Here is a 25,278-nt window from a genome sequence, read left to right as displayed (position 1 = left end):
CCTATGTAGGTTGACCAACATTTGACTCTGAGATTTATAGAGCACTAAGTAAATGCACTTAATCTGGACAGCGCTTGTGCTTCTATGTAAAGTTTTCTAGGATCAGAGCTAATGGTTCCCACATTCTTCATGGCTAGCCAGGGCATAACGGCACATTGCTTAAACCGTGTGACAGAACAAAGCTGCTTCCATTCAAGATAATTCAGTGGGCAATATGTGGCCTGTCCAAGACCCATCATCCCCCAACACTGGCTATGCTGATTAAGAGCTGCAGCCCAGATTTGATTGCCCAGCCTTGGATCTGGGCAATATATCTTTTAAGGAGGGTGACTTGTGATGGGGACGCATGTCTGCTTAACTAATACCTCGTTTGCAAGTTTCTTTCTCAGCTGCAGGGTATAGGCTAAAAGGAAAGGGAGAGCAGCTGGGGAAGGAAGCAAAGCAAAGGTTAAGTGTGCATAATTAGTCCCTTCTTGTTACAGTATTTTTCTCTCTTTTCCTTTTCTCTGCATATCTTTTGTTTGATTACAAGTGGTCTTCAGAGCTTTTGGTCCTATTTCACCATTAAACACCAGATGATAAAGGAGGAGGTTCAACACACTATCTCACAGGCTATTTTTTTGGCTTCAAATGACCTCTTTCAAAAGTGACTTTGTCCTGTTATAAATGTGGTAGGTAGTGTTTTGTTATACAGATCTCCATGTAACATGCTATTCTGCCCTCTGTATCTGGTGTCTTAGTCCAGTTATTGGTTCTTCTTGTTGTTAATCATCCTGTGCAGTCCAATTCTCACTTAAGGTGACCCTTTTCAGGACTTTCTAGGCATAGAGTACTCAGAAGTGGTTTTACCATTCCCTTCTTCTGGGGGCATCCTGGAACTGTGCAGCTTGCTAAAAGCTACTCAGGCCGGCGCTTCTCATAGTGGGGAATCGAACTCCTAACCTCAGCCAAGTACTGTACCAAAATAACCATTATCTTAGAACTGCACAGCTAGAAGGGACCCTACGGACCATCGATTCCAGCCCCTGTCAAGGAGGCCCCAGTGGGGAATCAAACTCCCAACCTCTACCTAACCCACCAAGCTGTCCAGCCTATTTTACAAACATGTTTATGCTGTTTAGATATGAAAATTTCAAAGTGTGCAGCAATAAGAAAACAAAAATATAGAGTTTTTTTACACAGCTGTGACATTTAATAAGCAGCACCCTTTACTGAAGGGTGTCAAGTACTGACTGAGACAGAGACTGGCTGCACAGTCTCCTCATTTTGCAGGATCAGGACCAGCCAGCCTAACAGCTCTACGGTATGCTGAATGTTCTCTGAATGCTATGTTATGTACCATCAAGTCAGAATCCACTGGGTTAGATGGCCCATAGCCTTGCTGGAACAGGCCATTCTGTAACGTCTGGGCAAGGCAATCATTTTAGCCAAGGTGTTGGAACTGAAACTCACTGTGGTTTATTTTTCTTAGCCAGCGATGCATTTGTGCCCAGCAACTCTCTTGTACAGTAACTGATAGGATATCTTTTCCAATTCTTTCTCAACCCTTCAGGGAGGTAAATCAGGTGACCCGGAGCTGCTTGCTCTGCTGCCAGTGTATGCTGGCAGGAAACAGATTCCCTTTCAAATACTCTGAGAACTTGCCTGGCCATTAGCTGGTATTAGTTGGTCCCCTCAAGGAGTGGGCTATTGCCAGGAGTGGTGGCAACTCTTATTGCTGCCATGGTCCTCACCACTGCTGCCACAGAAACACATTTACAGGGGAGGGAGGGAGAAGATGATGGTGGTGGCAGCAGCAGGCTGTTGCAGAGAAGGCTATGTCATATTGTTTTGTACCATTGACAGCTGCCTGGTCACCTTTGAAGAGTGGCTGACTCTTCCCCCAAAGCCTGAGTCACTGAGAGCCTGGCTACATGAGCTGGTATCCCAGTATGGGCTAAACAGGATCACTTAAGGTCAGGTAGAGATCCAGTACAATATGTCATGTAATATATGATCTTTGCCTCCACGTGGCATATGAACCGCAAGCAACCGTATATGGTCCACCTCCTTTGAAAAGAAATCATGTACCAGAGGCTGTTAGACTCTCTGGTCCCAATCCTGAAAAAGAGAGAGACTGCATGGCCAGTATCTGTCTCACTGCAGCCCTCCTGCTGCCTGTTTTTAATCCCATGAGTCCCAGGCAGCCAAAACTTTAGGTTTTTCTCCTTCCCTTCTCAGTCGCTGCTCCAGCTTCTTCCTGGATCTTCCAGCCATGACCCCCCCCCCTTTGCCCATCCTGTCTTCTCCCACTTCCAGGAGGAATATTTCATTAAAAAATCCTTTAAGAGGTACAGTGCACCAACACTGCCCTAATTGGCTGCTTTTTAAAACATTGCTTCCTCCCTCTGCTCCATAGAGGAGCAAAAGAAGCAAGTTTTTGATTTTCTGATTTCCTGATATCATTAAATGGTTAAAGTTGTCTGTTTAAGCCACCAATGATATGGGGAAATTGAAACCAGCCAACAAATTAAAATAGGAAGGTCACTTGGGTTTGAGCTTAGCAACTGCAGTGCTAGAAATGAATCAAAACAGAGCAATCCTACCCATACCTTAAAAAGAGTAGACCTGACAGGGACTCAGAAAGGTGCAGGTAGGATCACTCTGGAGATAGGCTAGTTCACTCTAGCAAATATCTTATCTGACCACTAGCCAGTCCCAGCAGCGGACCAAACAGCAGGCTAAGTGTCTGTGTAGTCACCTTCTGAGTCTAAGGCATTGTCGACTAACAATGCCTTTGCCTCAAAGACCAACCCTTTGGCAAATAGTTGCCTACATTGTAAAGGCGACGAAGCAGCTAGTGGCAATTCAAAACAACAGATACCCACATTGCTGTTAGTGCCACAACCCTCTTCTTGGTTCTGCTTCTTCCCCCTTTAAATACTGTATTCCTGAATAGTGTTTGTGACATGTGTGGCCAGCTGGGGAAGGGCAGTGGCAGGACTTCTCCTTGCACCTTGGATAGCAGGAGACCTTATATAGCCTGTGTATGGGATACTAAGATGGGTTAACCGTTAGGGAATGTGTGGCATTTATTTATTTCTTCTCCAACTTGCCAGGAGCGCATGTTGGTTTTAAATGTAAGAAGTAAACCCAATTTCAGATACCTTTACAGCCTTGAACAAGGATTAGCCTTTCAGATGTTGTGAGCCTTCTAGATATTTGCAGTTTACAATTCCCAGTAGCCAGTATTGTCAACAGTGTGGGGTGATGGGGGTTGCAATCCAGAAGCATTTAGGTGGCTGCAGTTGTCCGTCCCTCATTGTCTCATCAAGAGCAAGTAATCATTTTGCTCTTCAGATGATGCTATGTTGCCCTGTTTCTTGAAAGATGTAAATGGAAGATGGGGTTTGTTACATTTATAGCCTTCCTTTCCTGCAATAAGTTCAATGCGATGTACATGGCCTGAATCCTCCCACAACAACCCTGTAAGGTAGGGCGGCTCAAGAGAGAGTGACTGACTGAAGGTGACCTATGAGTTTCACAGCTCAGTGGGGACTTGAACTGGCATCTTCCAGCTCTCAGTCCAGTGCTCTGACCACTGCACATACTGGTTTTTGAGGCAGTTTCTCCTTACAGAAAACTAGACCACCAGGGAGAAGGCCATGCCAGAACCCTTCTCCTTGGTCTTTAGTTTTCTGTGTGTGGGGGACTAAAGGATGGGCCAGGAAGTTATGGGTGTACGTTCAACTTTCACCCTTACTTTCTCTATTATGATTTTTTTTTGTTTGCTTTCCATCTTACAGAATTCTTTAATTGTATAAAAATTCCTTTTTTAATATTGTTCCTGTATTTTGTGTTGTAATCTGCCTAGAGTGATCGCAATGACCAGATAGGCGGGGTATAAATGGAATAAATAAAATAAATAATAAATATGTGAAAATAAGAAATTCAGACATGGGCTGGCTATTTCCGCCGCTGTTTATGAGACACAGGTCTGTCTCAACAGAGTTGCTGTTGCGAGGCTACAACAGTGCTCTGAGCGCCTTGAAGGAACATGGGATATGTAGTGTATCGTATCTGACGGCTGTAACGCTCTGGCTCCCTCTATCTGTATGCGGACTCTAGAAAGGAAGCTCCCACAGAAAATCATTCATTCCATTAGATCGAAGGTTGGAAAAGCTACTTTTTAAGACTAAAAAGCCCACAGTCCTTCAGCCAGCATGTCTCTCGGATATTACTGCCTGAAAGACTCAGGGAGCCGGCGTTAAAAAAAAAAGTAACTTTTTCCAAGCTCGGGTGCAGAGATATTATCATATGGGTTTGCACTCCAGCCGCCCATGGGATCCCCACGCCAACTCCCCTCCTTTTACCCCTAACCCGCCCAAACCTATAGAGTGGGGCGCACGCAACCCACAATCCTTCCCGCTGCTCGGGAAAGAAAGAGTTAAGCTCCCTTTCTCTCCCCCCCCTCGAAGGGGAGTCTCCGCCCACTCTTGGCGTCATCGCAGGAGCCACGCCCCCTTTCGAAGGCTCACACAAGATGGTGGACGTTTCGCGGTGACAGGTAGGAAGTTTTCCTGCCTTTCTTTTCTCTTGCATTCATAGGGGGCCCTGCCAGCATCAGCTCTCGTCTCCGGGCGGAGGGAGGGCGGAGGCCCTGGTGGGACGCGCCTCTTTTTCCCCGTGCGGGGGGGGACCCTTATTTCCTCCTAAAATTAGGCAAGCGCCAGGGTTGGGGTTCCCCCCTTCCTCTTACTCCGCTTGGTATCTCCCTGTCTCGTGGAGGTTTAAAAGTCTTCGCATGAAAGGAGTGGAACGTCCCGTAAAGTTTACACACCCTTCCCGCTTTTTTTGGGGGGGTGGGGGGGGGTAAAAGGGAGGAAGAGTTATCCCGGCAGCTCGGAGGGCAGGCGGGCGGGCGGCGGCGGCGGCATTCCTGGGGACGCTTTCCCCATTAGGCGACTGGAGTTGATTGGGCGAGAGCAGGTGGATTGGAGGGGGTGGGGTGGGAGAGACTGAGAGCTGCGGAGTCCTGCCCCATTGCGGGTGGAGAGAGAAGGGTTTCTCTCTCTCTCTCTTGCTTCCGCAGGGGAGGGCATGGGTGGCACACTCGCCTAGTGGTTACAGCCCCATCCCCAACCCGTGTGCCCTTCCTTGTGTGCTCCCTTGCCACGGGAATGCTGCCGGGCTGGCCTGGATTTCTCCCGGGCCACTCGTTTTAGGTTGCAAAACTTGAGAGGCATGAACTTCCCTTCTGCAAACCTTTCCGTAGCCCGGCCCAGGCCCGAGCGAGGTGGACCTCCAAGGCAGCAGCAAGAACTCCAAGGACGCGGGTTATTTTGTCCCCTGGAGAACAGCGTGGCTCTCCAGATGCTGGTGGACGGCAGCTCCTGCCAACCCTAGGTGTTGAGGATGGTAGACACGGTGGCTCATCACCATCTGGAGGGCCACCGTTTCCATCCCCACCCTGACCTTGCTCCTCCCTCTCAGGGTTGGATATCTTGGCTTAAAAAAATGGGTACAGCTCCCATCAGTTGTAAGAAGAGTGGGCCTTAGCTCTCTTTTAGCGCTGCATAGGCATTTGTTCGGTTTGGTGCAAAGGGTAGAAGAATTCCATCCTTGTACTACAACTCCCAAACTACTCTGGTGTAGTGGTGCAAAGCAAGAAGGTAGTTGTTAGTCTGTGGAACTCTTTGCCACCGGATGTGGATCTGGCCTAGATGCCTTTAGAAGTGGATTGGACAGAACTCTGAAGGAAAAATCCATCATAGGTTACAAGCCATGATGGGGATGTCTAATCTCCAGGCTTAGAAGGAAGGCACAGTACCTCCAAATGCCATTAGGCAAGGTGTAACAGTGAGGTAATAGTGAAGTATTGGAGGCAAGAGCTGTGGGCCTTAAAGCTTGCCCTGTGGCCCAAAAGTAGCCTGCAGCCTTCATGTAAATTCACCTGCAGTCTGCTTGGCTTTTATACATGGAGCAAGAGGGAAGCCGAGCCATCCTGTTTTTTAGCCTCAGGTAAGCAGGCGGACTTGGGCTGGCCTTGTGGGAGGGGATTGCATAAGAGCCTTCTCATCCTCCTGTTCCACTCCATTTCTGCAGGGCTTGTCAAGGTGAACTGCCTTTGCTGCATTGCCTCCAGCAGCTCAGAGGCATCTCCTGTTCAGCTACTGTTAGCAAAATCTGGCTCCTGCACCAACCACTTAAATTTCCTGGGCGCTAAAGCTGAGTGTCACTTTGAGCAGTGTACCGTATCTGTTTCAGTGGTGGCCAATCACCCCTAGCTAGGTACAGCTAATGGAAAGGGATGATGGGAATTATAATCCACAGCCCCTGGAAGGCCACAGGTTTCCAATCCCGAATTCATTTCTAGGATTTGTTAGCCACCCAACAGCTGATTGTTCTCAAGACCACGAATAAAACCTAAATATATTTGGGTTTGTCACAAGAACACAAATATAATCCAACATGTCTATAAACAGTGCAAGTCTTTTAAAAGGTTTGTTTTTCTTTAAAAAAATTAAATAGCATTCTTAGAAAGGAATCGTGACGCACTGTTAGTTTGTATTTTGAAGAGTTTTGTCATCCAAGGTTAGGCCCATGTGACTTCAAAGGAAGTTCTAGATGTGCACCAAAGCAGGCTGCAGTTCCTCAGTGGGGAATACCCTCTGTATAACCTCAGAGAATGGTTGTTAAGCAAGGAGGGGTAGAAATAAAACACATGTTGGACAGTGGCCAGCCTAGCAGATTCTTAGGGACAATGAAAGATGTGGTCTAACAGCATCTTAAAAGGTCACCTGTCCCCCAGCCCTGGGCTGTGGAGTCATAACCAAAAGTCACTAGCATGTCATCTTTCTTCTCTAAACTTTGCACCCCTGGTTCCAAAATTGGTTGGTATTTTAACTTCTCTCACAAAAACATCAGTTGCATTTTTGTTCCTTCAGAATGAGTTGACAAAAGATTAGCTTCAGCAGCAGCCCTAGAGTAACTTTGCATTTCCCTGCTGTCAGAAGTACAGCAGATAGGTATGTGACACAGTGCCTTGTCATCTGTGGCTCCAGGGATTTGGAGATATTCCTGGTGGAGGATACAAAGATGTCTTCTTCTTCCCTTTTAGGCAGGCTGAAGGAACAGGTTTATTCCAGCAAGCTTTTTTTGGGATTTTATTTTAAGTATATACAGTACTAATGTTGCAACTGTTCAGACATTTACATTTTAGACCAAAGAGGGAAGAATTTGTGCCCAAGGCATTACTGAACTACAGCAACCATTATCCCTGGCCTTTGGATAGGGTGACCGGGGGTTGATGGAAGATACAATCCAGCCTCTTTTTTTTCCCATTTGTATTGTGAGCTGCCTCAGCTTCTGTTTTGAAAGGCGAGGTGTGAATAATGCAATGAATGAAAGAAGGGTCACTGTACGCGTAGTTGCCCCATTCCTGGTTTTCAAGGACTTTCCATCTCAATACTAACTTGGTCTTAGCCGCTGCACCTCTTGGATTTATGTGTTTTTCGTAATTACCATTCCCAGCAAAAAAAAAAAAACTATCTCAGTGTTTCTATTTCAGTGTTGACACAGTAGCAGTATGATGCTATTGATACCCGTGATTAATGAGCACTTGAGTGACAGAAGTGCTCATTTGTTGTTTTCAGTAGAATGGTTCTTTGAGAACCTGCCTCCCACTCTAGCCTCTGGGGTCTATTAGAAGATAATTCCACAGCAAACCCCTTTTTTTCTTGGAGAAAATTGTTGCTGATGTTTGAGCTTTAAACAGGAGTCAGCCTGTGGACCTGGAGAGAGCGGAAGGTGGTTTACATTGCGGCAGTTACAAGGGTAGGGGAACAAAAAAAATCATCTAGGAGTAACTGTGATACTGGATCTTTACGTTTGGAGGCTCCATATTTTATTTTGTTTATTCATTTATTCATTTGTTTATTTGTTCCATTTTTACCCCGCCCATCTAGATTCAGAAATCTACTCTGGGTAGCTATCAGAATATTAAAGATAAAAATGGCATTCAAATGACTTTGTTCATAAAAGCAAAAGCAAAAAGCAAAGCGTGCTGCTTATATACCGCCCCATAGTGCTTCAAGCACTCTCTGGGCAGTTTACAATTTAATTATGCAGACTACACATTGCTCCCCCCCCCAGCAAACTGGGTACTCATTTTACCGACCTCAGAAGGATAGAAGGCTGAGTCAACCTTGAGCCGGCTACCTGGGATTTGAACCCCAAGTCGTGAGCACAGTTTTAGCTGCAGTACAGCAGTTTAACCACTGCGCCACGAGGCAATAAAGATCAATAAAGAAAACAGGATCCAAGATGGGATAAGGAAGCAATTTAATGGGAGGGGGCCTGCCAGAAGAACCAAGTCCTCAATTTGTTTTTAAAAATTCCCAGAGAGGGTGCCAGTCGGATCTCCGGGGGGGGGGGGAGTAAGGTTTTCCAAAGATGAGAGCCCACCGCTGAGAATGGCCTGGTTTCTTGTTCTCTCCTTCCGGGCCTATCTCGTGGTTAAGCTCCCCCGCCACCCGGTCTGGCTTGGTCGAGTGGTACGAGTAGTGCTAGGTGGGGACAGGTGCTGTGCCAGGTATTGAGGCCCTAAACCGTTTAGGGCTTTATATGTAAGCATTACAGTAATACCTTGAAATCAATGCGGAAACGAATGGGTAACCAGTTGTAAGGCTACCAGAGTGGGGAAATATGTTGATATCTTTTCACCCCAGTTAATAGTCTGGCGGCCGTGTTCTGGACCATTTGTAGTTTCCAGTCTCAAGGGCAGCCCCACATAGAGACCATTGCAGTAGTCTAATACTGTATCGAGACTATGAGCGCATGGACCAGGGTGGTGAAAAGTTACTTCCCCTTTTATGAACCAGATTTGGCCCTGGTAGTAGAGGAAATAGATTATTGTTTCACATTCTAGCTGCTCACAGTCAGAAGCTGTACAAAACAAACAAAAAGGGGCTAAAAAGGGGGTGGGGGAGTAGCAGTCATTAGCCAATGGTGTGACTGGTTTTTTGACCCCTCCTGCAGCAGGCTTAAAGCTTCCATTACATTCTGTAATGAATTGTGGGAGTCGTTGCCCCAAACATCTGGAGGGCAGGAGTGTGGTGAAGCCAGCATTAAAGTAAAGTTGAGTAGAACCACATTTTCCGCTGATCTTACAGTATGATTGATATCTTATTAGTACTGATGTCTCTGCCATCTGTACAAGGAGAGCCAGGTTTGTTCCAGAAGCAAATTCACACACACACACACACACACACACACACACACACATATATACACACACACACCCCACCAGCAGCAGCATTAAGAAAATCCCTGGCACTTTTCTTTTTTTGAACCAAGAAGCCTAGCCATTCGGTATTGTCATAAGCCAGTGGCAAAAATGACAACTGGACAGTGTACTTCATTTAAAAAAATATGCACAGCTGTTCTGTTTATTTTTCAAACTAAGGGCAGGCTGCAGGAGGGCCAATACAATTCACACTGAGTGGCTGAAAAGGAAAATAATAGCACATCAGGTAGTAAGAGCACAAGACAGAAGACCAGGCCTGCCTCGCTTTTCTAGGAGAGGACAGTAACCACAAGGAGGAGTGGAAAGGTCTTTGAGACGCCTTGGTGATTGAAGTTGCCCACCTGAAGCAGGATAGTGTGGGTCACCAGCTACAACAGGGGTTCCCAAACATGGTTAACCTGTGTGTTCTGGGACTGCTGTTCCCACATAAGCCTTCACCACCAGCTGTGTTGCCTGGGGTTTCTACGCGTTCCAATCCAAAGAACACCTGGAGTACCCAAGGCTGGGAACCACTGAACAACACCAAGCTGAAGTTCTCTTTGTTGGCAAGTGTGAAGAGCGATAGAACCCCTGTGCAGCTTGCCCAAGGCCATCCAGGCTGGCTTTACTCCCAGAAGACACCACACCAGGAATTAAACTCCCGACTTCCGGCTCTGCAGCCAGAAACCTAAACCACTGAGCTATCCAGTTTGATAAATATGTAATGAACGAATAAATACACATACACATTGGGTTCATTATTTTGGTTTCATGCCTTTGGATGCCTGTTTGGGGAATGAAATGAAGGATATGGCCCTAAGCATATTAGGGCCACTACCAGCATTTGGCATCCTTCGTTTTCTGGGAGATGAACATGCCTAGTATTCACCAAGGGCCATCTTCTAGTAGCAGATGGCTTTTTCTGGAGGCGTTCCCTGTGAAGCATAAGGACCTAGAAAACGTGCTTTTATTTCTATCACTAAATATGAGAGACCCCAGGATGCCTGATTTTGATGCCTCTGTGCTGATACTAACAAAAAAACCTAAATAGGCATGGAGTACATCTATCTCTTTCCCTATGGTTCAGCCTGTATGGGTCAAACTGCACATTACAGATAAGCATGATTAAGATACATCTTTATGTCTGAGTAGCAGGCTTGCAAAGAAGGCCCGTCTTTAGATTCCAAAGCTTAATTGCAAAACCAAGAAGGCTGACTTTGCAGACTGTAAGAATTGAGAAAAATAACTGTAGTGACTGTCAGATGCTTTCAGCCATTTAGGAATCCCCTTTCCGGTAATGGGATAACTGTAACAAAACAGGTTGATTCCAAGCTACCATGCCTGTTTGTCCGATAAACAGCTTCTGCTAACTAAGTAGCATTTGTATCCTTTCATGTCTGGAATCTCTGTGTGGCTTTTTTCTTTCTTTCTTTCTTTTTTCTTCTTTAGGAAATTGAATGAGGTGCAACCAGAATTCCTCAGGTTCTCTTACGAATGGCTCCTCTTCACCCTCCCCAGACCCCAGCCCTTCAGATGCGGGTGGAAGAGGGACCATCCCACCTTTCTCAGATAGACTGACAACAATGATAGCGCAACGCAGGAGAAAGCTAGGGGAGAGGCCTTTGGCCGAAACCCGGGGAAGCACCATCAAGGTGGATCTTCCCAATCAGCAGCGGACAGTGGTGAGTGAGCCAACTTGGCAAACCTGGCAGTCATTGGGAGGGTGGGGCAGGCGAGATAGGCCCCATGGCATTGATTTCATAAAGCAGTGATGAGGAACCCACGGACCTCCAGATGTGGATAAAGTGCAACTCCTGTGATCTCTGATGATTCTCAAGTGACTCGCATCCTGATTTAAGTCAGCTACACTTTGGATTAGCAGAACTGCCACAATTTTTATATAAAGCTGTAGTAAGAGGCTAAACAGGAGGAAAAGGCAGGAAAAAAAAGAGGAAAAGGGAGAGTAAAGGAGAAGGAGCAAGACATGTGACAAAAATCAAATAAAAGTGGCCCTTGTTTCAAAGTGAATCCTGATCATGTTACTTTATTATAATGCGATATGTTCTGATTTGTCAAATTGGTTTTTGTTATATTTTTTAACTTTTCTTTATATATATATTTGTTTCATAGGCGTACTTGAACGGTTAAGTTGTGAGATGGAAAGGCAAGGTATAAATATTCATAAAAAATGCACATTTCTGCATCTGAAAAAGATTGGGACCACCTTGACAAAACAATATAGAAAAAAATCTATATTAAAGGCAATGAAAAAAAAAGAGATTTAGTTTAGTTTAACCATTCAATGGATCCAGGTTAACCAGATGAGAACGGATAGAAATATAGAAATGTGGAGAAAAATGTAGATTTAGAGCAGACCTGGGTTTCTTAAAACTGGCCAAAATTTCAAAATTATGTTTTGACATTGAAATTTGGCCTCAAACCGCAATGAGACGTGTGCTTTAAATTTGTTACGCATTCTCATGGGTCCACACTTGGTTTTTCTTTTTTGCCTGATGTCCAGTGTGGATAATGCCATTAAGCTGTCAAATGCAGTAACAGATCCAACATGTGTTGCTAAACGCATCGCAAGGCCAGCTGCCAATAGGACTCTTGCATTTTATTCTGGTGTCAAATGCTGCAAAGCATAAAAAAATCATGTCCATGTCCTCAGATAAATACGCTGCACCGCATACGTTTGGGTGGTATTTGATATCCAGGTGGAAGGTTTTGGGTTGGTTGGTTGGTTTTTAAAAAGTGATCTTAAGAGGAGGGGTTTCTGTGGGGACAACCACATGGGCCAGTTCTTTCTACTGTGTTTCAAGGCTGTTGTCAGAGGTAAGCCAGCTGTTCAGCCAAGGAGAATCAGAAAAGGAAGCCCTTACTGCTCAGGCAACAGTCCCCGATCACGCCAGGAAGCCTCACGTAGCACTTCCTGCCCAACAAGGTCCAGTACTCAGGCTGGAGAGGCAGAGCTAGTCCAGTCACCTGAGAAGGCAATTGATCAAAGACCTTTCACTTCGGGCACGTTTTCCCAGAGTGATTGGGTGTCCCAGAGGGGTTTTGAATGGAGTCTTGTGTCTTGTTGCTTCAGATGTGCTTTTGCTGTTGGTTTTGTTTACCATTTCTAGTGTGGTATCAATATGATTCTTTTTAAATACTTGTAGACGTACTATATTTAGCGTTTAAATACAGTGGTGCCTCGCTTAATGGGAGCTCCGTTTAGCAACGAAACCGCATAGCGACGAAGATTTTGCGATCGCAAAAGCGATCGCATTGCAATGTTTCAAATGGGGTTTTTTCGCTTTGCGATGATCGGGTCTCTGTTTTGCTTACCAATCATTGCAAAGCGATGATTTTTTAACAGCTGATCGGCGGTTCCAAAATGGCCACCAGGTAAAAAAATGGCCGCCCACTGTGTTTAGGGACGGATTCCTCGCTTAAGAGGCAGCAGAAATGGCTGCCATATGGAGGATCTTCGCTTTAAGGTCAGGTTTTTGCACATAGGAACGCATCAAACAGGTTTTAATGCGTTTCTATGGGCTTTTTAAAATCGCATAGTGACGAAATCACTTAGCAGCGATTTTTGCTGCATGGATTAACGTCGCTATGCGAGGCACCACTGTACTGTCTTTTAATGATGTAAGCCGCCTTGGGTCCTTTTTTAAGGAGGAAGGCAGGGTAAAAATATTTTAGTAAGTAAGATAGTAAGTAAGTAAGGTTTTGCTGCCAGGAATATATTCAGAAGTGCAATTCTCATAACACAGGGCAACTGAATCTTGACACTGCAGGAGGGATAGAATTTGAACACAGCACAGAATCCTGCCAGTTCATCTGTCTTTACCTTGGACAGACTAACAGGGAGAGCAGAAGTGGAAGGGGCAGATATGGAGGCAAGATTGCAGAGCGGGGAGGGGGCGAAGGAACAGGAAGGATAAGATGAATTTTTGGTCTCGTTCACCACCTCCTGCCTTGCCCATGCAAGTCCTTCATTGCTTCCTCTAAGGTGACCATCCGGCCAGGTACGACTGTCTACAACTCCCTGGACAAAGCCCTGAAGGTGCGGGGGCTCAACCAGGACTGCTGTGTTGTCTACAGGAAAGGGGGAGATGGGTGAGTTGTTGTGGGAAAGCTAGGTGGGGGGGGGAGAAGGAAGCTCGATAGCTATTAGCTGAGCTGGAGGTGGGAGGGGACACATCACAAGTCTTGTTGTGTGCTCAAATCCAAGTTCTCGAAACCACATAGGCCACGTAGTTCTTACAATGTAGGGAAAACTAACTAGGGGATGAAACAGAGCTTCCGTGTTCAGGAGCACTATGCCTCTCAGTCCAAGTTTGGAAAATTGGCTCTTTTTTAATTACAAGTTCCAGAATCCCCAACCAGCACACTGGCTGGGAAGTCTTGAGACTTGTACCAAAAATAGATTTCCTGAGTTCTATTCCCAAGCTGTACAAAGGCTTCTGCCGCCATGAATTCTTAGTTTGCCCCCACACTGTGCCAGTGATGCCTTGAAAGATGTGTGGTGTGGAAACCATCACCTTGCCGACGAAAGTCCGAATAGTCAAAGCTATGGTTTTTCCTGTTGTGATGTATGGAAGTGAGAGCTGGACCATAAAGAAAGCTGACCACTGAAGAATTGATGCCTTTGAATTGTGGTGCTGGAGGAGACTCTTGAGAATCCCCTGGACTGCAAGGAGAACAAACCTATCAGTTCTAAAGGAAATCAACCCTGAGTGCTCACTGGAAGGACAGATCCTGAAGGTGAGGCTCCAGTACTTTGGCCATCTCATGAGAAGAAAAGACTCCTTGGAAAAAACCTTGATGTTAGGAAAGTGCGACGGCAAGAGGAGAAGGGGACGACCGAAGATGAGATGGCTGGACAGTGTCTGCGAAGCAACCAACATGAATTTGACACAACTCCAGGAGGCAGTGGAAGATAGGAGGGCCTGGCGTACTCTGGTCCATGGGGTCACAAAGAGTCGGACACGACTAAACGACGACGTGGAAACCAAAGAGTTTTGTAGAATTTGGCAAATGTGTATCGAAAGCAAACTGAATCAAAACATCCACCAATTCCTCATCTTTTTCAAAGCTTTTCAGAAGCATGTTGGCTTGATTTAATGGGTGCATTGTTCTCAATGGACACCCACTATGATATAGTGGACCGAGTGATAGACTAGGATGCTAGGACTAGGAGGCCTGGGTTTGAATCCCTTTCTGAGCCATGGATGTTCATTGGAGGAGTAGACCTGCTAAAGCCACTCTTTAAACACCTTGCTTTCCTTGAAAGCCCTGTTAGAGTTGCTATCAGTTGGTTCCTGACTTGAAGGCACAGAACAACACATTTTTTTCTGTACTCAGAAGAAATACATTATCTAGAAAATTTGACAGCTCTTTCCACATAAAGAGGCTAGTGGGGAATAAGCATTTAGGAAGTGGTGAACGGTGGCGGTAAAAGCCTCACAGCTCTCTAAGAAGACTGAGATCCTTCAGTGCTCCAGGCCTCCCTTGCCTGACCACTTCCTTCCTCACTTGATGATCTTTTCCATTCCTGGTCTTCGCTACCTTTTAATGTGTCCCTGAGCACAATGAAGGGAAAACCGCGCTCACTCGCCTTTCCCCTTCTTTGGGTTTTTCAGGCTGTTCCTTGTAAAGACACACAAGACTGTGGGAAGCCAGAGGTTGTCCTTACAAAGAATTTGGCCTGCCCTACAGATAGGGTTTCAATCCTGTTCTCACTCCTGACTGCCTATCCTCACCATCGCGAGGGTTTGGGCACTCATTTTCTTTTTTGACTTAATAAAAGTAGGGGAGCTGGAGGGAAAGGTGAGAAACTGAGGTAAAGAAGGAAGCACCATTTTGAGGCCTGACCCGAGACTTCTGTAGACCTGGACTGAGTTCAGTTGGACCTCAGTTTCCCATCTGAACCTCTGCTACCTCATAGTCCCGTCCATCCTCCACATATTTTTCTCTTGGGGTCCCTTTTCTTTGTTCATTTTTTAAATGATCTGCTTTCAGTCATCATGATCCCAGGCTCCTTGCCCCATATTTGAGCAGAAGCCAAGATGGGAAATGTTCCTTTTTAGACTACAATTCCCATGCTGGCTGTGAGATTCTGAGAACTGTGGTGCAAAAAAAGACAACCTTTCCCATCACTCATATATCAGGATCTATGGGTCCCATCACTGGATGATTTGCAATAGATCAGAAAGGCTTTCTGTTTCTCCATATTTCAGCAACGTCAGCTGTTAGAAATCTCTGGTTTGTGGTAACTCAAATGTCATACTTGATCTTTTGAGGCTGAGGGTGGGTATTACTTCTACAAGATCTGCATCCTGAGGGTTTGTAATCATCTTCTTTGAACTGATCAGCATGTGGGCAAATCCAGACACTGAAAAATTTATTTGCCTTCAGTCTGGGTGGCCCTGTGGTTGAATATCAGGCAGTGCAGCAGCTCCAGAGCTGATGAGCAAGGTTCCCACAAAGTGGGAGGAAGGGTCTCCCTTCAGGCAGCCACATTTCCAGAGGGTCTCAAGTTGCCAGTAGATCAAGTCTGTCAGTAGATCGAGATCAAGTCAGTAGATCAAGCCTGAGGACATGTATGGGGTGAGGGGTTGTAGTGCTGAGTGCAGTGGGGCTCTTACAATTTTGAACCAGTCCCCTGCAAGCTTAGCTGTGGCGGAGGAGCTTTGGTTCACAACAGCTGAGTGACGTTCACCCCGTTGATTCCATGGGCAGACGGAAGACCATCACAGATTGGGAGACAGACCTGGTCAACCTGGAGGGGGCTGAACTATCTGTGGAAGTCCTGGAAAATGTACCGCTTACGATGCACAATTTTGTGAGTACCGTGGGAAACTACAAGAACGTGTTGCCTTCCCAAGATGCAGTAACACCCCCTTTGCGATGATATGGAATAGCAGAGCCTGTGGCCCTTCTTGTTGTTGGACTACAACTCCTATCAACCTGATGGAGGCTGATGGGTGTTGGAATCCAATAAATACCCAGAGTTTCCCCACTTGTAAACACACATTTAGCCCCAACCCACCCCCATTCCAGTAATAGCCGGTCATAACAATGCAAAATCAGGCAGAGGAGTCTTTACAACAGTGGTTCCCAACCTTGGGTAATCCAGGTATTCTTGGGCTGCAACTCCCAGAAATCCAGTCAACACAACGGCTGGTGATGGCTTCTGGGAATTGTAGTCCAAGAACACCTGAATTACCTAATGCTGGGAACTCATGTTTTACAAGATAAGCCATTGCAAAATACATCTGCTACGGTGGGGTAACAAACATAAGGTTTGTTTCTCTATGCCTTTCCCAGCCTGGTGATCGCAGGACTTTTTGGATTGCAGCCCCCATCATTCCTGACCTTTGGCCGAGCCCGCTGGGGTTGGTGGGCATTAAAGTCCAAAGCCTCTAGGGAGGACCACACGGGGGGGGGGGGAAGACTGGTGTAGAATGTGTTTTGGAGTGTGAGCTACAGAGGAAGATATCAATTTGTTTGCACCTTGGTAATTGAATGAGGCAAGTTGAATTAACAGAGGACATTTTAAATTGCATCTTCACCTCTTAAAAAGCTCAAATTGTTGTGGGGGGGCAGTGCAATCTGAAAGCCATTGAACCGTTGCAGATGGCTATGATGATTAGGATGGATGGGCAGAGCAGTCCACAAGGAAAGCTGCCTTAGATCCCTGTGCCCAGATTCACCACCTCTCCACACAGGCTCCTGACAAACTTTCGGGTACCTCAGAAAGACAAACCCCCACCCCTGTCTGACGCAACGCCTTGGGTGGCTTCTCTGCCTCTGACCTGGAATCTCTTTTCTTTGGCCAGGTCCGGAAGACCTACTTCCGCATGGTCTTTTGCGATTTCTGCCTTAAATTCCTCTTTCACGGCTTCCGTTGCCAGACGTGTGGCTACAAGTTCCATGAGCACTGCAGCAGCAGAGTGCCGACGGTCTGCGTCGACCTGGCGACGACTCATAAGCTGTGAGTTTCCTCCAGGGCGTTACCCTTTCCTCCTCCCCCCCCCACCTTAGTTAAGGGGATAAATCTCACATTTGTCTCCATCTGGGTTTCCCTTATCTTAAATATCACTCCTGTCTCCTCTGGTGTTTACAGCCACGAACCATGGCAGTTTCTCCCACCGTGGCAAGACAACGTACCGGCAGCTCCAGCGCAGGAGAGCCCTGAACCCAGGACCCCTCAAGCGATCAGGTAAAAGACATGCTCACAGCCGAGTGGTTTGGAAGAGGGGTGAGCACCCAGAGAGTCCATAGGAAACCACAAGGGCACCCTACAGGCTGTTAGGGTAAATCCTGCATACCACAAAGCGGATGGGGCAGGCCCTACCGTTGGGGAGGTGATCCTTTGGCAGATCTTGGGGAAGGGGCCATGAAAGCAGCCTCCTGGCTTTCCCTCTTGAACTCAGCTGAATCACAGAGTTGCACAGGACGGCCACGGCTTACCTGAATGCTCTAAACTAGCTGGGAGGCTGTGATTTGGCATGGCGTGCTGTTTCCTCAGTAGTGCTGCTTGACATAAGAGTCAGGTGGCTTCTGGACAGGGAAGAGGGAGAGGGTGCCATCTTGTCTTTGCCTCAGGTGGCAGAACATCTTGGGGCAGCCCGAAGCAGGCCTTCCCGGAGGGTCACAAGCAAATCACTGTGCGGATTGTGAGGCTGTCCCTAAAATTTTGCCGTTTGATTGTCGTTTGCCCAAAGACAGTTAACCTCCAGGAGGAAAATGGAGATGGTGTGTGGCTGAGTTGTTAGGGCTCTCCTACATGACACCCACTGAATCAGTTCAAGAAAAGCTTAGAGGGCTGCCTTTAAAAAAGAAATTTCTAGTCCTCATGAATGTGGGCTCTATTTTTTTTAAAAAAGGGAGACAGTTCTCCTGCCATTTTAGGAATTGGAGTTGCAGCCACTGTAGTTCTGTAATTCCGTGGTCAGGCCAGTCACACCTCAGGGTTTTTGGAACATTAGTTCTTGAGGAAGTTACTGTTTTGGGGTACGAGTCCCTGAATCTCTTGAATCCTGTAGCTAGAATCCTGTGTCCTTACTGACTGGGAGATCCTGGGAGTTGTAGAGCCAGAAGAAGTCACTTTCCCCAGTTCTGGCGATTGCTTCGAACTTCACAGTTCAGATTCAAACTCGGCCTGTGATCCTCTTTTTTTTTTTCTTTCCCCTTTCAGTTCTCCCGAAACCTCCTCCCTCAGCAAAGATGCCTTCAGCTACCCCAACCTTTGTGGCGATGGGCAGCGCCTGCAGCGCCACCGCTCCACTTCCACCCCGAATGTCCACATTATCAGCACTACCAGCCCGGTGGACAGCGAACTCCTGGAGGTGAGGGCTTGTTGGCTCCTGAGGGACACCCTGGGGGGGTTGGGGTCTGCTCCGAGGTTTTTCTTCCCCCTCCTAAAGACCTCTGGGGAATCTGGCTTTTTGCCAACTCAGGGAGAGGGGGATTGCTTGGAAATAAGTCCCCGTGTTTCAGGAAGTCTAGGGACTGATCTCAGGGGGCCGACCCACTGGAGTCCCAGCCCCAGCCCACAAGGGACAACTACAGCCGTAGAGCTGTCTAGCACTGACCTAAGGGGTTTTCGTCAGGGATTTTGCTGCCGTGTTCATGTTGTTTTTCAGTGAAGAGAAAGAGATGCAGGTGTGGAAGAGAGAGAACCACAGCAAGCTGAGCTCCTCCTTTCTGTTTTTAGCCAAAAGACTTTTTGACTCGCCCAGTAATGACTTGTAGAGGATTGCTTCCCTAGGCCTAGTTCTCTGTGAGATAAAGTTGGCTTTGGTCTGGGCTATACCACTGCAGGCCACAAATATTGTGGTATTGACAGGACTGAATATTTCTCCGTAGATATTGAGGTTTTCAGTGGCTAACCCCAGGCCATGGAACTTCTTTTCCAGGGATGGATGCGCGCGCACACACACACACACACACACACACACACACACACACAGAGAGAGAGAGAGAGAGAGAGAGAGAGAGAGAGAGAGAGAGAGGTGTCTGTCCACTGACAGGACTTGGAGGAACATTTTGTACTGCAAGAAGCCAGAACCACCACATCCCAAATCTGGTTGACCCATTGTGTCCCCCCCCCCCCCCGGTGCTTTGTCAGCATAACCATTTTCTGCCTGGCTTTGACTCTTCCTTTTTCTCTTCTAGATCTTAAGCAGGAGCCAAACTGCAGATGGTGAGTGGATGCATGTTTTGGCTAGTAGGCGAAGTTGATGCACTGGGAATTGGTCATAGGGGCCAGTGAGGGCTCTGGGGAAATGTTCACAATTAGCTGTGCAGACCAGGATTTCTGGACTTCGTAGCCCAAGAGTATCTGGGGGCCCAAAGTTTGGAACCACTGTGCTAAAGGATGCTTTAGTCTGAAATGGTACAAGAAAGTTCCCTATGTTTTACAGAAGGCCATTGGTGTCCCTGCTACCCAACTATCTTCCCTCCATCCCTCCCCAGTCCACCTTCCTTCATGTCAGCAATAGAGAATTTCCAACTGCTTTGGACTGCATTTCCCAGCGTTCTTTACCCTAGACTCTTCTGCCTAAGGTTGATGGGAAGTACAGTCCACCACTATCCAGAGGATGTCACAGTTCTCGGCCTTGCAGTGCTCCATGTGGAACAAAAACCCAGCAAAGAGACTGGTGTGATTCCTACTCTGTTGTTTGCTGTCTTCGCCATGTTGAACTGGCTTGCAGGCCAGAGTTTGGAAAGATTCGTTTTGCAAGCTGTCACTCCCAGATCTCCCTCCCCAATTAGCATAACTGGTTCTGGGAGCTTTAAATCAAAGCAATAGCTTTTCTAAAACTTTGTACTACACACTGTTCTGTTAGCTTTCCCTTGTTGGAGTAGACTTGAAATAGATGTTTACCCAGCCTTCTGTCTCTTGTGTTGGCCATCTAGATAAATTTGGGAACTTTACAAGCAAGCTATGGAAATGATGGCCTTTCTCTAGAATTTGTCCCTGGTGTTCAGGGCCACTGCTCAGTATTTTTCCATGGAGCTCCTTTTCAGCTGCTGTGTCAGATAGCCAGAGGTAGAACCACCTTTCACATCATTGCCTAATAAAACCTCTGCCAATCTGAGAACTTCCTGACAGATCATGTCAGCCCCAGCCAACGTGGCCAGTGTATAAGGATTATGGAGATTGCAGACTAGAATATCCAGAGGCAGGCAGGTTGAGAAAAAGTCACTGTACCTTGTGGCAATAAGTTCCATGGGTTAATTATGCGTTGTATAAAGAAGTCACTTCCTTGTAAGGATTGGGAAATTACAGTCAATTGATTTCCTGGGATAATCTTAAATTCATCCATCCATCCATCTTTCCACTCTTTCCCATGATTCCTTATTTTATATACCATAGACAGAGGTTGGGAGTTTGATTCTCTGCTGTTCCCCCTGTGAGTAAAGCCAGCCTATGTGACCTTGGGCAAGCTGCAAACCCCCAGGACACCCCCCAAAGGAAGGAAATGGTAGACTGTTTCTGTATATTCTCGGTAGACTGCTTCTGTATATTCTTCCGAGTTTCTAGAAAACTCGGAAAAGACTAGCCATACGTCAGAATCGACTTGACAGCCCGTGATTATTTTTATAAAAAACATCCTAAAATAAAGATGTTTAATTAATGAGGAAATATCGGGGGGGGGCAGGAAGAATCTTGGAGGGAAGTTAGTGGGGGTCAAGCCATCTTCCTTCTCTCCACAGCCTTGGGTGGCCCTGAGCTCCCTCCTCGCACACCACCAGCTGCCCCCATTTCCAGTGTGGCTGCTGTCTCTCCTGGCCGCCGCTCCCCACACCCCAAGTCCCCTGGCGAGTCTCCGAGGGAGCGCAAGCCCCCGTCAGAAGACAAGAAGAAACCTGTGAGTGTTGAGCGAAGGGGGGAGGAGGTGGGTGCTGTGGCCAAAACTGCTTCCAAAGGACCATTGCAGTACAGTGGACCCTCGACTTACAAACGGCTCGACTTGCAGACTTTTGGAGTTATAGACTTCTCTGGCCGCAAAATTTAGGTTTGACTTGCAGCCGGAGATTTGACTTACAGACCAGAAAAAAACCAAAATGGAACAAAAACAGCCAGTTACAGATTAATTGGTTTTCAATGCAATGTAGATCAATGGAGACTCGACCTACAGACTTTTCGACCTGCAGCCACTGTTCCAATATGGATTAATTCTGTAAGTAGAGGGTCCACTGTAAATGGGAGGGTGCCGTTGTCGTCATTGGGGGGAAAGCAAATTGACTCTACAAGAAGAATTAGCGTATGGTCCAGGAAAGGTGCATAATAGCTAGGTTTGGGGTCAGTGGGGGAGCAGAATAGCTAGACTGGAGGTGGTGGAGAGGTTGGAGAAGATTATGGAGCTTGAATGGGAGATGCCTCATTGTGAAGAAGGTTGACATCGGGGGGCCCAGACTCTTTTCTTAATGTTGCTTTTTCTCTGCGACGGTTCCCCTTTATGGGTTGCCCCTCTGCTTCCTGCAGAAGTCTTTGGGCTACCGGGACTCCAGCTATTACTGGGAGGTGTCCCCCAATGAAGTGACTGTTCTGAAGCGCATTGGGACCGGATCATTCGGTACCGTTTTCAAGGGCCGCTGGCATGGGGATGTGGCAGTCAAGATCCTGAAGGTCACCAATCCCACCAGTGAGCAGGTACAGGCCTTCAAGAACGAGATGCAGGTTCTCAGGTAAGGCCAGGCCTCTCTAGTGTCCTGAGGTGTGGGGCATGGCGTCCATTTTGTTGGAGAGGCACTTAACTGAGAGGAAGAGGCTGGTCCTTTGATGCCAGTCTTTCCCCCTCATCTTCCACCCCCTTACAGGAAGACGCGCCATGTGAACATCTTGCTCTTTATGGGATTCATGACTCGCCCTAGCTTTGCTATCATCACCCAGTGGTGTGACGGGAGCAGCCTCTACCAGCATCTACATGTACAGGAGACCCCCCTAGAGATGGTGCAGCGGATTGATGTGGCCAGGCAGACGGCCCAGGGCATGGAGTAAGTGTTCCAGTGGGCAGTCCTAAGTGGAAAGGGCTGGTGGAAAGCTTGGGGGACACTGGGGTTCCCAAGAAGAGCCTTGCTGGAGAAGAGGAAAGGCCTGCCAAGTGCAGATTCTGCTGCTACGGTGACCCAGCCAGACATCTCTCAGAAGCCCACGGTCAGGACATGAGGGCCATAGCACCATCCTGTATGTCCTCCAGCACCTGCTGTTGAGAGGTGTGCTCTTTCTGAAATGTGCCTCAACATTAGCAAACTGGAGTTGTTGCAGTTGGAGGAGTAGCTTGTACGTCAAACAGAACACAGCAAGGAAGTGGACCAACAAATCGGAGTCACCATAAACTGGGTAGCTAGCAGACCAGAGATGCTCTGTGACTTTTCTCAATAATGAATTGCCTAGATTTGAGGCAATGCTGCAAGCTTGAGTCCTCATCCGCTAGAAGCAGGTGGTGACTTGGGACTGGCCCTCTGGCATCGCCTGACCCTCAGCCCTTGCTGTTAGGCTAGTACTCCAACTCACATGGCTTGACATGCCCAGCAGCACAGGTTGCATGGGTGGGCTCAGAGCTTGGCCTGCAGGGCTCCTGTTTTAATCTCTTGTACATGGGCTGAAGGTTTGGCCGAGCAGTGCTTGGTGTGCAATAAGCTGTGTATCAAAAGTGGCAAAGTAATATGTCCCTGTATGTGTATGCGCACATGCACGTGTGCCTGTGCGTACATGCACGTACACACACACACACACACACACACACACACACACACACACACACACACACACACACACACACACACACACACACACACACACACACACACACACAATGTCAGAATAGTAGTTCTAGTACAGCCAGATGGTTTCCATGGTGAATTGTGAGCCAGGTACCATTCCACGGGTGCATGATAAACAGAAAACACTGGAGACCCAGGGTGGTGTAATGGGGAAGGCGTTGGATTCCAATTTGAGAAATCAAGGTGATGTGCATGAATTTGGTGCCCTTGGGCTAGTTCCTCTTGCTTAGCCTGGCCAGCCTCACAAAGATGATGTTTGTTGTCATTACTTACATGGCTTGCCTTCTTCTCATAACAACCCTGTAGAGTAGATCAACTTCGGATCTGGCCTGAGGTCACCCAGTAAACTCTGTGGCCGAGTGGAGATTTGAACCCAAGTTCCTATTATTACTCTGTAACACTTTGTTGTGAAGATACAATAAGAAGGGGAAGGAATCCCGTGTATGCCACCTTGAGCTCACTGGAGGAAGAGTTCAGATAGAAATATAACTAATAAATCTGTAAAAAAAATTTTAATGAAGAAAACAAAATGTAATGGGAAAGTTCTTCCTGCCTGTCTCTTACACACAAAGGTGTACATCTAGTGTGAAAATACTGTGGTCAGTTGGAAGGAAAAGCCACTGAGTCCTTTTTCTCTTTCCCTGCAGCTACCTGCATGCAAAGAACATAATCCACCGTGATCTCAAATCCAACAGTATCCTTATGATCTAGTTGCGCCGTATAGGGTGGAGACCCAGGGTCCTGTTCCTCCAGGAGTTTGAGTTATGTAGCATTTTCTGACTCATGTGAGTGCGCAAGGTGAACCAGGATGTCACAGTGGAAAGGGGGAGAAACTTACACAGATTGTCCTCCAGGACTAAGAGGGCCTTTCCAAGATGGTGGAAGCACTAGTTGTAACATGTAGGTTTCCTGCCCTAAGGGTGAGGGATACAGCACCTCCCAGGTTTGAGGCTCATAGCAGAATGGAGAGGCAGGCCATCCCTCCAGGCTGAGGCCCACATGAAGCTCCTTCACCTGCTGCCCTCAGACATTTTCCTGCATGAAGGATTGACGGTGAAGATCGGTGACTTTGGCCTGGCCACGGTAAAGACACGTTGGAGTGGGTCACAGCAGGTGGAACAGCCCAGTGGCTCCATACTCTGGATGGTGAGTGCGACATGGAGCCAGAGAATTTAGGGTGGGTGGGGGAAGGGATATCTCGGCCCTTCTCTGTGGAATTTAGGTAGGTCCGTTTGAAAGAAGGAGGGAGAAAATACTAACAAAACAGTGTTCCTGAGAGGAAAAACCAGTGTGTCCCATACCTGCACACTGACCAGATGTTCATCCCCTTTGGATTTTTCTCAGTCCCCTGAAGTGATTCGCATGCAAGACCCCAATCCCTACAGTTTCCAGTCAGACGTCTACTCCTATGGAGTTGTTCTCTACGAGCTGCTGTCTGGGAGCCTTCCCTACAGTCACATCAATAACCGGGACCAGGTAAGAAAAAGAGGAAGAAGGGGTGGGGGTGGGGGACTGCTGGTTGGCATCCAGGCTTCTAGCAGTCTTTACCAGACGAAGGTTGTGGTGAGGCCATGAGCTTCCTTCTCTGAATTCTTCTTAGCTTTGTCTGCTAGTTATCCATAGAGGCTTCCAGAGGGAGCCCGAGAGAGGGAGACTGTGATCAGAATGCCACCACACACCCAAACCCCCCAGCATTGACCTGACTCTCTCCACTTCTGCCCCCCTCAGAGTGTCTCCCATTTGGAGCAGAGCTTCCCTCTCCCGTTGGGATTGAAGGGGGGGGAGGAAGGACGGAGGCATTGTAGCCAGATCTTTTCTTCTTTCCAGATTATCTTTATGGTTGGTCGGGGCTACCTGTCCCCTGACCTTAGCAAGGTGCCCAGCAATTGCCCCAAAGCCATGCGCAGGCTGATGGGTGACTGCCTGAAATTCAAGCGTGAAGAGAGACCCCTTTTCCCTCAGGTGAGTAGGCCACCCGGGAGGGGCAGGGCCGTTATCTGCCTGTGTGCCCAGTCGAACCAGGGTTGCCAGAGTCAGGTAAGAAAGAAAAGACCGATGGTTGCAATGAATCTGAACCGGTGCTTAGTACGTAAGCATGACGCTCAGGATGTAGTAGGAAATGACATAGAGGAGGTGGATTGGACTGGACTGGACTGGTTTGGGATTTTTGGAAGAAAATAGCATAAAAAGAGCCCAGGGCCCGTGGGGTCCGGCCAAGG

The 25,278-nt window shown here is 47.4% G+C and overlaps 1 protein-coding gene across 6 annotated transcripts in view; it reads left to right on the top strand.

Moving 5' to 3' along the window:
• ARAF (A-Raf proto-oncogene, serine/threonine kinase) overlaps positions 1-25,278 on the top strand; it is a 28,013-nt gene that overhangs the window by 695 nt on the left and 2,040 nt on the right. The window contains exons 1-15 of one of the 6 annotated variants that reach the window (XM_020797665.3): positions 651-671; positions 10,715-10,947; positions 13,269-13,375; positions 16,001-16,103; positions 17,101-17,255; positions 17,388-17,483; positions 18,462-18,612; positions 19,442-19,469; positions 20,987-21,141; positions 21,759-21,961; positions 22,094-22,270; positions 23,707-23,753; positions 24,087-24,205; positions 24,404-24,535; positions 24,887-25,021. In XM_020797665.3, coding sequence (XP_020653324.3) covers positions 10,723-10,947; positions 13,269-13,375; positions 16,001-16,103; positions 17,101-17,255; positions 17,388-17,483; positions 18,462-18,612; positions 19,442-19,469; positions 20,987-21,141; positions 21,759-21,961; positions 22,094-22,270; positions 23,707-23,753; positions 24,087-24,205; positions 24,404-24,535; positions 24,887-25,021 — 1,833 coding nt within the window. In that variant the 5' untranslated portion in view covers positions 651-671; positions 10,715-10,722. Of the gene's footprint in view, positions 1-650; positions 672-4,456; positions 4,547-4,582; positions 4,643-10,714; positions 10,948-13,268; positions 13,376-16,000; positions 16,104-17,100; positions 17,256-17,387; positions 17,484-18,461; positions 18,613-19,441; positions 19,470-20,986; positions 21,142-21,758; positions 21,962-22,093; positions 22,271-23,706; positions 23,754-24,086; positions 24,206-24,403; positions 24,536-24,886; positions 25,022-25,278 lie in introns of those variants that run through there. The other 5 variants (XM_020797668.3, XM_020797664.3, XM_072991320.2 and 2 more) reach the window with 5 other exon arrangements.

The sequence above is a fragment of the Pogona vitticeps genome, chromosome 2, assembly GCF_051106095.1.
Source record: "Pogona vitticeps strain Pit_001003342236 chromosome 2, PviZW2.1, whole genome shotgun sequence".
Taxonomy (NCBI): Eukaryota; Metazoa; Chordata; class Lepidosauria; order Squamata; family Agamidae; genus Pogona; species Pogona vitticeps.
This window is presented reverse-complemented; position numbering and strand designations above follow the sequence as displayed.